At 36.0% G+C, this 13,182-nt stretch overlaps 1 protein-coding gene across 4 annotated transcripts in view; it reads right to left on the bottom strand.

The window, feature by feature from the left end:
• ATP7 (copper-transporting ATPase 1) overlaps positions 1-13,182 on the bottom strand; it is a 56,927-nt gene that overhangs the window by 10,955 nt on the left and 32,790 nt on the right. For all 4 annotated transcript variants that reach the window (XM_089713333.1, XM_089713336.1, XM_089713334.1 and 1 more), the window contains 16 exons: positions 12,890-13,014; positions 11,710-11,837; positions 10,886-11,041; positions 10,149-10,219; positions 9,638-9,749; positions 8,719-8,879; positions 8,089-8,189; positions 7,453-7,581; positions 6,530-6,719; positions 5,657-5,754; positions 4,779-4,914; positions 4,287-4,427; positions 3,381-3,489; positions 2,602-2,761; positions 2,102-2,201; positions 1,417-1,611 (listed from right to left, as the gene is read on the bottom strand). In XM_089713333.1, the coding sequence (XP_089569459.1) occupies positions 1,417-1,611; positions 2,102-2,201; positions 2,602-2,761; positions 3,381-3,489; positions 4,287-4,427; positions 4,779-4,914; positions 5,657-5,754; positions 6,530-6,719; positions 7,453-7,581; positions 8,089-8,189; positions 8,719-8,879; positions 9,638-9,749; positions 10,149-10,219; positions 10,886-11,041; positions 11,710-11,837; positions 12,890-13,014 (2,112 nt within the window). The remainder of the gene's footprint in view (positions 1-1,416; positions 1,612-2,101; positions 2,202-2,601; positions 2,762-3,380; positions 3,490-4,286; positions 4,428-4,778; positions 4,915-5,656; positions 5,755-6,529; positions 6,720-7,452; positions 7,582-8,088; positions 8,190-8,718; positions 8,880-9,637; positions 9,750-10,148; positions 10,220-10,885; positions 11,042-11,709; positions 11,838-12,889; positions 13,015-13,182) is intronic.

The raw sequence follows: 13,182 nt of genomic DNA on the forward strand, positions 1-13,182 counted from the left end.
TCTGGCATAAACTTGAAAATATACTCGCCATATTTGAATGCTCCCCCCACTCCCCCATGCAACTATTTCACTGTACGAACTATTGAATCGTAAACAATGGACTATTGTTAATTATTTAAAATAATAATTTAAAAAATATATTCATGAGTTTAAATTTATAAAGGATAGAAAAAATTCGATCACGAGGCGGGACTCGAACCCGCATCCTTTCGCGCCATTCCGGGGCGGATGCCTGACCAATTCAGCCACTCGTGACCCGCCAGAGCAATCGAATTTATTCTATTCCTTCAGTTTTATGTGTCTTAGGGACACACCGCGCATATAAATTTATATTTATAAAGCATTTGAATGCCATAAAATAATAAATATCAATTTTAATATTCATGAGTTTTCAATCTATAGTGGTTTAAAGTTAACTCAAAAATGGAGCATTTTCCTAAATTTTCTAAAAAATCTTAGAGAAAGTGTAAGAAATGTAATAGTATGCTATATATTCGTGATCTACTCAATAAGCTCTTTCATTTGATACCCCACACGGCATGTTTTGGAAATTTTTATTTTTATCTTTGTATGCCATATTTAATTACCGGGGTGGGGAGAGGGGGACCACAAAACTGGTTGGCAACATCTGTCTATAGGATGTCTGGGATCTATACAATATATATCAGAAGTCAGATTTAGGTCCGCTATTTTTGCAAACGAAACTCCACTGAGAGTCCGGTCTATAAAGGAAGACAAAACAGAAAAATCCGTCTTTAACTGCACAAATATACACTAAATGGTGAAAAAACATCACCTAAAATACATAAATAAAGGCAAAGCAGAAAAATCTGTCTTTACCTGAAAAGGCAAAATAGAAGGAATAACATCACCCTTAATACATATATGTATATAGCAAGGCAAAACAGAAAAAATCCGTCTTCACCTGCACAAATATACGCAAAATTGTGAAAATACTTATAGCAAGTCAAAACCGAAAGAATAGTCATTAAAAACGACTAAACCGAATTTAATTAAAAGACATCATGATCGTGATTGCAACATAAAATCATGGCTGTGACGACGACAATAATTACGGCCGTGACCACGATAAATTATAATAGTGATTGCGACTAAACTGAAACTCATTAAGTGGGATTTCTATACTACTAGCTTTCCGCCCGCGGCTTCGCCCGCGTTTTTAAAGAAAAACCCGCATAGTTCCCGTTCCCGTGCGATTTCTGGGATAAAACCTATCCTATATATGTGTTAATCCAAGTTACCCTCTATATATGTGCTAAATTTCATTGTAATCGGTTCTGTAGTGTGTGAAAGAGTAACAAACACACACACACACACATCCTCACAAACTTTCGCATTTATAATATTATAGTAGAATTCAAAATTCACACTTTAACGACCGTGACCGTGACGTACCTTATGTGCATGCTCCAACGGCTCAGCGCCCTTGATCAGCAGTCCCAGCGCCGCGCCCACGCCCGTGGCCACCATCACTGCCGTGGGCGTGGCCAGGCCCAGAGCACAGGGACAGGCTATAGCAAGTACTGATAGCGCAAAGTGGAATGACGTTTGCACTATTAGTTCCCAGTCTGAGAAGTGGCGGTACATTGGCTGTGGAAGAGGAGTAATTACATATTTAGATATTTCAAGTGAGGTTTGTTTTGACGTGACAACGTCTTATAATTCGATATAGCCGGCTGCACGCACGAAAAAACATGATTCATGCGGCGTTACCTCGCTCTGAGGCGTTCCATGTAAGGCTTGAAGTGCAAGCGAGAGCGCGGAACGAGCGACAAAGAAGCACAATCGGACGTTGTCACGTTCAACTATCGTCAGTAAACCGACTTTACAGACAACCAATTTTTTTAAGTAAATTTGATAGTACGCGGTCCAACAGCTATGACTTGTAGTAACTGTTCTAACTTCAAATTGCTATTAATTAAAACTCAATCTAAAAAAATATGCATACAAATTTTTCAAGATATTTTTATAAACATTTTTTTTAGTCCACTAATGATTCGTATGGTCGCTTCCGCTGAGAAGAATTAGCAAGAAACTCAATAGTTAATTGTATTTTATGATTATAATTTTATAAACTTACCGGTGTGATGCTTTTTATCGTTGATATATCTATCGCACCGCTGATCATCCAACAAACAAGAGTCAGTACAGATAGGAACACTACGATTGGTACGAAATACCTGAAAACATTAATTTTATTTTATTAGAGGACATATAAATCGTTTGCTCCACTTTTCATAGTGACTTTTAAAACTATCGTTCATTCATTCACTTACCCGATGGTGTTCTTTGAAAGCGAAAAATTGGCACACTAATTTAAACTAAATGCCGAATATATTATCAAGTGGAAAAAATATTAATACTGTTACAATTTTCTATGTCTATGTTAATTTATGTATGTGATTTTAATGTAGTATTTAAGTTAGTTGAGTTTATATTGTAAAATAAAATTGTATCTATGTCACATTCGGTTATTCTGCAATTGTATTTTATTAAGGCGAAAAGTTGACGTACTAATTTCATATTTTCTCCGAGTATAAATAAATAAAACAGATAATTCATCTATTAATTCCCACTAACCCCGCGATAGTATCAGCCAGGCGCTGCACGGGCGCGCGGCTCGTCTGCGCATCTTCCACGAGGCGCACGATCTGCGCGAGCGCGGACGCGTCGCCCGTGTGCGTCGCCGCCATCGCCAGCGCGCCGTGCTGGTTGATGGACCCGCCGAGCACTAGCGAATCTGGACACGCACGTGTGCTGTGTGTTATGCTTTATTGTACCAAGACAAACAAACTTAACCTAACCTAACCACAACCTGACAAAATTTGATACGATAATAACACACACTTATATACGAAAAGGAGGACTTATTTTTTTTATTGGTAATAGGAAAGCGCTTGACCACAATCTCGTCTGATGTTAAGCTGAGATGTGGTCTAAGATGGAACGCGCTTCCCTAGAAGGTACCTGTTCACTCTACGCACTCTACTCTACTCTACTTATTGCTCAAAAGCAATCTTCCAGGTAAACCTGATTGATAAGGAGTGTTGAACGTTTACGCGATGGCGCAAATTCAATATCTACAAACAATGTATTTCTTATACAATACAAAAACATATAATAAATAAATATAATATAAATAAGTTGATATTACTGCACAACAATAGTGGTGGATGACTTGTTTGTATTATCCTACCAGATTAAAACCAACACGTCTGAATAGCGATACAAGCATGACAGAAATAAATAAATAAAAACAGACAGAGAAAAAATATTTTACGGTACTTTCATATTGTCAAGCAAAATATTTTCCATTTTAAACATACACTATTAAGCGTCGACAAAATTTCTGGACCTACCTTTAGACTTAGGCACAGGCATAGACTCTCCAGTAATTAGTGATTCGTCACACGTGCTCTGACCTGATAGAACTTTACCGTCTACTGGTATTTTAGCTCCTGGCACTACCTGAAATAATTTGGAAGAATTTTACAATTTAATTAATCTTTACTAATATTATAAAGCTGAAGAGTGTTTGTTTGTTTGAACGCGCTAATCTCAGGAACCACTGGTCCGATTTGAAAAATTCTTTCGGTGTTAGATAGCCCATTTATCGAGGAAGGCTATAGCCTTATATATTATAGGCCTATAGGCCACGCCGGTAAACACGGAGCACATCTAGTTTTATATTATATCGTCAAGATAAAACAATTTTCTGATGTGTGATGAAAATAGATGTTTGTTCTGTGTCTCGGTGTTAATTATCTATATAAATATTTATTTAAAACTAGCGGTCCGCCCCGGCTTCGCCCGTGGTACATAATATTTTACGTTACGTTTTCTCTACATAAGAACCATCTTCGTACTTCAAGGAATATAATAAAAAAAGAATTATCGAAATCGGTTCAGCCGTTCTCGAGTTATGCGCTTACCAACACATTTTGCGATTCATTTTTATATATAAGATTATACATGTATGTTTATCAGCCATCTGGCTTCCATTACACAAGCGAAAGCTTAGTATGGGATCAGATCAGTGGTAAATGTTAAAAATAGGTAATGACGATTCGGAAGTTCATCTAAAAGAAGTCTAATTGAATAAATAAATGTGTGAGTTTGAGTTTGATCGTGCCGTGTGTGAAAATAATATAATGAATAAATCGCGTTTAATTCCGTTAAAAAATCTATAATTTCTAAATGTATACTCGAGTAAAATCTAACACTAGAAAATACTATTGTCGCGAAATATTTAAATTCCCTCTCACCTTCAATATATCCCCCCTCTCGACCAACTCTACTGGTATACTCTTTTCCGCAAGTTCATTCCCCTCACTGTCCAACGTCACGAGTACTGCTTCCGTCGGTTTTAGAGACAGCAGTTTCGATAGAGCTTCCGAGGTTTTGCCCTGAAAAATCAATAAATAGTATAAAATATGGTCGTGTTTTCACCGTCTGTGTGTCTGTATGGCTACATCTTTAAAATTGCAGAACAGATTTTGATGGGGATTTACTAAATAGTTGTTTTTAATAAATGTTTAAAGTGTCGTGTATGAAGTGTCCTGTATGAAGTGTCGAGTTTGAAGTGTCGTGTATGAAGTGTCGAGTTTGAAGTGTCCTGTATGAAGTGTCGAGTTTGCAGTGTCGTAAATGAAGTGTCGAGTTTGCAGTGGCGTGTGTAAAGTGTCGTGTTTGTAGGGTCAAGTTTGAAGTGTCGGATGTTAAGTGTGAAGTGTCAAGTTTTTTGTATATAATATTACCTTAGCAATATGCTCCAACCATCGTCCCAGAGAGACAAAAACTAGCAACATTGGAGGTGTATCGAAGAAAGTCAATGGTGACGTGTCTTGTTGCAACACCATCGCTGCTATCACCACGCTTAGGGAATATGCGTAACTGGAAAAGAAAAATGATATTTATAGCATTTAATGTGATTTTTCTAAAGAATAGTGTAAATTCGATCTCGAGGCGGGATTCGAATCCACTCCACTCCCGCCTCGTGAAAGAATTTTTCGGTTCTTTAAAAAAACAAATAAAATAGTTTCTTTCTGCCTTATTTTAATTAGTTAAGTTAGATGCAGAATTTTCGGAATCTTGAAGTTAAGAAGAACGGAAAACATTAAGCATAAAGAAAAGCGGACGTAAAAAAGTAAACATAGTAAAATTTATACGGATAGTGTCATTGAAAGTCGTAATCAACTCATCTAAATCAGTTCAGTAAAAACTAATATTTTTTTATGGATAATTTTTTTTAACTATTTCCCCAGATTATCGCGTAAATGCAAACAAAACCCTCTCTTTATCTTTAAAATACTAGCATTCCGCCTGCGGCTTCGCCCGCGTTTTCAAAAAAAAACCCGCATAGTTCCCGTTCCCGTGGGATTTCCGGGATAAAACCTAGCCTATGTCACTCAGAAATGATGTAGCTTTCCAACAGTGAAAGAATTTTTCAAATCTGCCAAGTAGTTTCGGAGCCTATTCAATTCATACAAACAAACAAACAAAAAATCAAACCTTTCCTCTTTATAATATTTGTATAGATTACTTCAGCAATTCCCACACATTCACAATGAAGCAGAAAAAATATTTTATAGATAAATAAATACTTAAATGAATCTGCAAAGTAATATATGTATACCTTATTGTAGTAGTCATAGAGATCAAAACGTCCATATTGGACGTGCCGTGACGTAACGCCTTGTACGCCTGCTTGTAAAAGTGCCAACCGCCGATAAACTGGAAAAACAAACAAATGTTTATTTGTTTTTACGAAATCAAGAGACTTATAAATTTAAAATATTTGTTTTTGTGTGGATACCGATAACATTGTAAACTAGTAGACTCACAATCGTCAAAAAGGTGGAAAAAATATGTCCGAGCGGCATTGTATCAAACATTCATTGAAATTTACACCTTATTTCGTGCCAGTAATGTTCAAAGTCTATTGTATCACGCTCATTCGAAAACTCTGCCTGCCAATGTACGTTTAGGCAGAGCTTTTCATATCTTCATGTTGTTTTTCATATCAATGATCTTTTTTCTTTGAAAATAAGTAGTTTCAAACATATTAGAGTGTTTTTGTCAGTTTTAGATTTTAATAAAACTGATTAGTTGAAACCTCTTATTAGTAATAATCATAAAAATAAAGTCGTGTAAGTTATGTTAAAAATTATACCACAATTTATTATAGCGTTATTTTTCTTTCAACTAGAATTTTGACAATCACATTTTACGACAATTTTAAGTTCATAATTTTATACATGTATCTATTTCTTTATTGACAAAAATACCTAAAAAAATTGGTTGTCTGTAAAGTTGGGTTACTGACGATAGTAAATTTGAACGTGACAACGTCCGATTGTGCTTCTTTGTCGCTCGTTCGGCGCTCTCGCTCGCACTTCAAGCCTTACATGGAACGCCTCAGAGCGAGGTAACGCCGCATGACTCATGTTTTTTGGTGCGTGCAGCCGGCTCTATCGAATTATAAGACGTTGTCACGTCAAAATCTCACCTGTACGGGCGTAGCCAGTGCCCACATAATAAGATTCTCCAAACTCAACCCAGGTAATACACAGCACATGTTTTTGTGACCATTTTCATCGTCCCCCATGATCGACATGAAATATATCATGGCCGCCATGCACGGGGCGCCGAATATTAGTGACACTAGGAACGCGTTCCGCCATTTTCTAATTTCCTCCCTGTTGGATAATTTTATTGATCATAAAGTAAATGGGCAGATACTGTATCCCTACATAGTATAAAATAATTTCGATTTAAATTATATCCCTATGTGTACTTAAATCTTTAAAACTTTGCAACGGATTTTGATGAGTTTTTTTTTAAAGCTAGAGTGCTTCAAGGGGAAGGTTTTAATACATAATTTATTAGTTTTAAGGTAAAACGGACGAATCCAGGGCGGAAAGCTAGTAATATTATATATGAGCTAAATGGAATATATCATGGCAGCCATGCACGGGGCACCGAATATTAGTGACACTAGGAACGCGTTCCGCCATTTTCTAATTTCCTCCCTGTTTTATAAATGGATAAAATTTTAATTATTATTTCAAATAATATTGTTCGAACCACTAATAAAAACGCGGTAAAAACGGATATAATCGATAAATTTGGCAATTCAATCGGTACAATAAAAAACAAATACTAATTAGTGATAAAATCTCGTTTTTACGAAAAAATGGAACTGTCTTAATTGTCAGAATTGGAAAATTTGAATAGGATCAACCGGAAGCCACTTCCTTTCAAATAAAAAAAAAAAAACATCAGAATCAGTTCATGCAATTTATAGTTCTAAGGTAACAAACATATTCGTAAGTAAGTACCTTATTTTGTTATCTTAACTGGCTCATAATTTTTGTATTCATATACATATTCATAATCAATGTCATCAATAAATATAAATATAATACTCACTTGTGTTCAAAATAATTGCTCGCATTCCTCGTGTTCGTATTCAGTACTGTGGCTTCGAACCCGAGACTGTTCACAGCGTCGCAAATTTTTCTAGCTCCTATTATTTCCGGATCGTATTTTACTTTGCCTCTGAAAAAAAAAAACAATATTATTAACATAAACAGAGTAAACGACTAATCACATTCACGTTCAAAAATTGTCCGATGCAAAACTCTACCTACGCGTATAATGAGCAGAGTTTTTTAATGAGCGATACAATCGACTTTGAACATTACCGCCACGTAATAAAGTGCTAATTTCAATGAATGTTTTATATAACAGCGTTCGGACATTTTTGACGACCTCTTCTTAGTGATTGCGAATCTTGTTGTTTAAAGTAACATCAATTTGGGTTAAGTACATTACACTACAGTATATTATAATTCATCGGTAACCATAGATACCAATAAATTTATTATATATTTTTTAACTTGATTTAATAGATTTCACACATAAATTAGGTACTAATTTCTCCATTTACTACCTTACTTCAAAATAAATTAAGTTATTAAATAAAAATTGACACTTAAGTATCACTTAATAACCGAATACTATTGTAATCCTAAATAACACTTAAGTTACTAACTTATTACTCACTTGCAAGTAGTAAGTGCGACCACACACGACACAACACCATTCAGTTTGAGCACAGTTTTTTCAATTTTGCTAACGCACGACGCGCAGGTCATGCCTTTTATCTGAAAATATATTGTTATATTTTAAATAACTTTTGTATTAGAAGAAAGAAGTGTTAAATGTACAAAATATAAGCTGTAATTTTGTTTATTGGCACGATTTAATTGACTCGCAGGCATCATATGGAAAACAGCAGAAATTTGCTTTGTTATAGATTTTCATTGAGAGAAATATTTTTATAATTCTAACATTTCCAACACTATGAGTGAGTGAGTGAATGCGCTTTTATGAGAACCAACTCAGCGAGTGAGTGACTGATACACTCCATGTAAATTATTAAAATTAAAATTTGCTGATAAATATTTTTTTAAGTGAAACTTCTTTAGGCGCGTTGAGAGTAAAGTTTCAAGATCACGTGATTGCAATACCGTCACGTAACGGTGTAAGACGATTTTGGTATTGCCAAATCTTTGAATCTTGCCAAAGAAGATTCGCTTTTGACACGTGTACTCGGCACACACGCTCTTTTTCACAAGCTCCTAATTAGTGAGTGAATGTCTTTCATAATAACCAACTCAGTGAGTGACTCACCGCCAACGTGACCTCCCTCGGCGCACCACTCTCACTCAGCACGTCGGCCGGGAAGCCCAACTCAGTGAGTGAGTGAGCGAGAGCACTAGCTGATATCTTGCGCGGCTCGTAACGGACTTCGGCTTTTGCGGCTAACAATGCTACTGCTATTGAGTGGACGCCTGAGGGCATATCTTAATCTTAATACTATTATAAAGGCGAAAGTTTGTAAGTATGGATGTATGGATGTTTGTTACTCTTTCACGTAAAAACTAGTGAACCGATTACAATGAAATTTAGCACACATATAGTGGGTAACTTGGATTAACACATAGGATAGGTTTTATCCCGGAAATCCCACGGGAACGGGAAATATGCGGGATTTTCTTTGAAAACGCGGGCGAAGCCGCGGGCAGAAATCTAGTATGTTATAATTAATCGTAATAAAGTTCATGTATATGGCATTTCTAAACGTTTGCCAAACAAATTTCAACCTAACAACCATACTTCTATCAAATTATTTCCCATACAAGTTTTGATATATATTTTGCTAAGCTAAACAGCCAAGTGCTTATAAGTCAAGCGAAATACTACCCTATCTCGATACACTTACCGTATACTTTTGACCACATATTTTCGAGGCTCCGAGTTATAGCCGCTACGCATGACTAAGCAAATCTCGAACATTTGCCAAACAAAAAAGTACCTTACATCCACTCCTCTATTGTACCTTTCCTCCCACAAAATCCAATAAACATAATGTTCATTTCTGCGTGATAGCCTCTTTACTAAGCAACCTCCCAAATATTTGCCAAGCGAAATACTACCCTATTTCTATACATTTACTGAATACTTTCGAGCAAACTTTCAATACCCAAAGTTCATTTTCCCTTGCACAATATTTGCCAAGCGAAATTCTACCCTATTTGTATACACTTACCGTATATTTTCGAGCAGTGTTTCTCTATAGCGGCGACACACGACGCGCACGTCATACCGCGCACTTCTAGCGTGCATGTTGATATCTCTTCGGGAACGGGTGATATTGTGCCCTGGAATTCATTCATTTATTAATAATTTGGAAAATAAAATTAAGAAAAACAATAACGCGCCTTGACTCATGAAAAAAATGTATTCACACCGATCCTTTGACAAGTGTACAAATTTTGAATCATCCGTTGTGCAACATTCATTGAAATTAACACCTTAATTCGCGGTAGTAATGTTCAAAATAGATTGTATGTCTTTTTAGAAAACTCTGCCTATAATGCATAGGCAGAGTTTAGTATGGGACAATTTTCAACATGCTTGTGAGGCATACATCAAAAATATGTTATAAAGTTTATATATATGTATATTCATGCATTATATTAAACATTACTATAATTCATAACATTCAAAAGGCTAATTCAGATATTTTCAAAGGTAATAGAAAAAATGAAAATACCTACGTTAGTTTGAGCTCTATTTTTAACTGGTGATTTTTTGGCGCCGTCGCCTGACGCTTGATCGTGCGGTGTATCTGAAATTAATAATTTATACATTAATTAAACACATATTTTTAATTTTTATTGCTATTATTTCCAAAATAACGTGACATAAGATGTATAGATGTAAACTAAATCTACCCCCCTAGACAAGTGGCTTTCTATTAGCGTAAAGTTCAATAGAATAGATTATGAATGTATGAGATTGACGTAATCAATCGTCGTCGTCGTCGTAATCAAACGTCAATCTCATACATTAATAATCTATTCTATTGAACTTTACGCTAATAGAAAGCCACTTGTCTAGGGGGGCTAAAGTACCCAATATTAGAAATCTCAATTTAATTTATGTTTCTGTTACTTAATTAATTTATAATTTAAGTTTGAGTGTTAGATGGATTCCGAGTTTGATTTAATGTATTCGAGATGTGTTTTTTCAGGAGTGTACTTGAGTTATAATTTTATTGAGTTTGAAGTCAATTACAAAATTTGTAACATATTTTTGTAAAATTAAATTGTAATACTGACATGATTTAAAAGAGCAACTATGGAGTTTCTTGCCGGTTTTTCTCTATAGCTTGCTTTCCGAATCGGTGGTAAATGTTAAAAATATGTAATGGCGTTTCAAAAGTGCTTCTCGAATAAGTCAAATTGAATAAATAAATGTTTGAGTTTGAGTTTAATTTTGAGTGTTATTTTACCTGTTTCACCCACTATTTCCACATCGAAACCCAACGAATATACCGCGTCAGCCAATTGACGCGGCGTCACCGATCCGCGCGAGTGTGTGACGCTAGCCTTGTGTTCGGAGAGACTGACGCTAGCGCGGATCACGCCTGGCATCTCTTTTAGAGTGCCTGGAACATAAAAAATATAATAAATAACTAGTGATGTTATGAAGAGGAATATTTTAGAATATTTTTTCATATTTGTAAGGATTTATTTAAAAAAACCTGGTTAATGAATTTTACATACCATTATTAAATTTTATTTCATTTAACGTGCTTGCTGTAAAACGTTGAAACTCGAGACGAACAATAAAATTAATAAGTTATAAAGTTTCGTCTCGCGTTTAAAAAGTTGATTTAAAATATTTTTCTAATTGCTGAAAATGCGCTATTTAACAATTTTTGAAAATTAAATTAAATAATTCAAAATCATTTGAAAATTAAAATAAATATGGAATTCTTTCATAAAAAAGTAGTGCATACTTATTTCAAATAATTTATACCCAAAAACAAATGTTCAGTAAAATGTCAAAGTTTTCACTTCAACAACAAAAATTCTCCACCTACCCTCAATAGTGTTAATACACGATTGACACGTCGATCAGTAGATCCTAAGGTATCTGTCGCAATTTTCTGTGTGAGATAATAACAAATATCTCCACCTACCCTCAATAGTATCAACACACGATTGGCACGTCGATCAGTAGATCCGATGGTATCTGTCACAGTTTTCTGTGTGAGATAATACGAAATTTCGCACTTTTCTGTGTGAGAAAATAACAAATTTCTCCACCTACCCTCAATAGTGTTAACACACGATTGGCACGTCATCCCCGTCACGGCCAACACGGTTTCTTGTTCCGGCGGCCCCGCGCCCGTCATATCGATTAAGAGATCCGTTGGTATCTCGCGGGGTAGCAGTTTTCTGTTTGAGATAGATAAATAAACATACGCTATGAGAAATTTACGTCGTTGAAAAAATATGTTTGAATGTAAAAAAATACTGTATGTTTAACGCACACGAATATAGTACACACACATGCAAGCATACGTTTGTGTACGTGTTGCGCGTCGTTAGTCTTATAGCATCTACAGACGCTCCGATTTGGTTGGTGCCAACCATCCGACCACGACCAAATCGGAAAGTGTAGAGAGCGGTCGGTCCGACATAATTATTATTAATATTGGTTTGACGTGGTCGGATGTGCCGGCGATACCGACCAAACCAACTTCCTATCCGATCCAACCAAATTGGAACGTCTGGAAGCTTTGTTCCGACCAAATCGGCTCATTCCATAGAGTAATATAGGTAATTGGCTCATTCACATTCGCAACGCCGCCGGTGTAGGACGTCAACATGAACGCCGAGGGAGTTACGGTCACCGAACGTGACATATTAATAAAATTGCTGGAACTATATAAAGACTTTCCCTGTTTGTGGGACTTAAGTAACAAAGATTACGCAAATAGAGATGCCAGAAATCAAGCGTATTTTATTATGTTAGAAGTATTAAAAAAATTGACAGTGCAGCTACATTAAAAACCTTAAAAAATAAGTTATAAGAGCCGCATATGACTGTAATTTTCTCTATTTCTATAGTAGAATTTAGCCCATTCTCTTCGTACTATGGTCAACTGACATATTACTCTATGGTCAACTGACAGCTGGAAGGCCAACCGTCGGACAATCTGTAGCAATGTTGGAATGGTTGCCTTGTCGGTTCCGATATGGTTGGCACCAACCAAATCGGAGCGTCTGTAGATACATTTAGCATGATGATATACTATATAACCTATAGCCTTCCTCGATAAATGGGCTATCTAACAACGAAATAATTTTTCAAATCGGACCTAATGGTCCGATTTGAACCTTTGTCCAATCGGAACTAATGTTCCTGAGATTAGCAAGTTCAAACAAACAAACAGACCCTTCAGCTTTATAATATTGAGTAAAGATAAGTAAGGACTAAACCCCACCTGGTCTCGTCACCACCATCCGCGGGCACTTCGAAGCCCATGTCCTCTATGTGCGACCGGATCGCCTCCGCGGAACACGCACGCGGGTCATATCGGAAGTAGCCTGCGTTTTCTGATAGCTCCACCTGCAAACATACAAGTTATTTGGAAGTTATTACGAGAACTACGCAAGTGTGTTTTTCAATGTACAAGAACTACGCGAAAAATACGTCTGCTCTTGTAAAGAATGTTTTTTATTCGTCAAGGCTTTTTAATAGTAAAATGTGAGTATCCTACAGAACAATATGTTTTGT

Source organism: Colias philodice, chromosome 30, assembly GCF_061535455.1.
Source record: "Colias philodice isolate Cphi_HAF_F1 chromosome 30, ilColPhil1 Martin Lab GWU primary, whole genome shotgun sequence".
Lineage (NCBI taxonomy): Eukaryota > Metazoa > Arthropoda > Insecta > Lepidoptera > Pieridae > Colias > Colias philodice.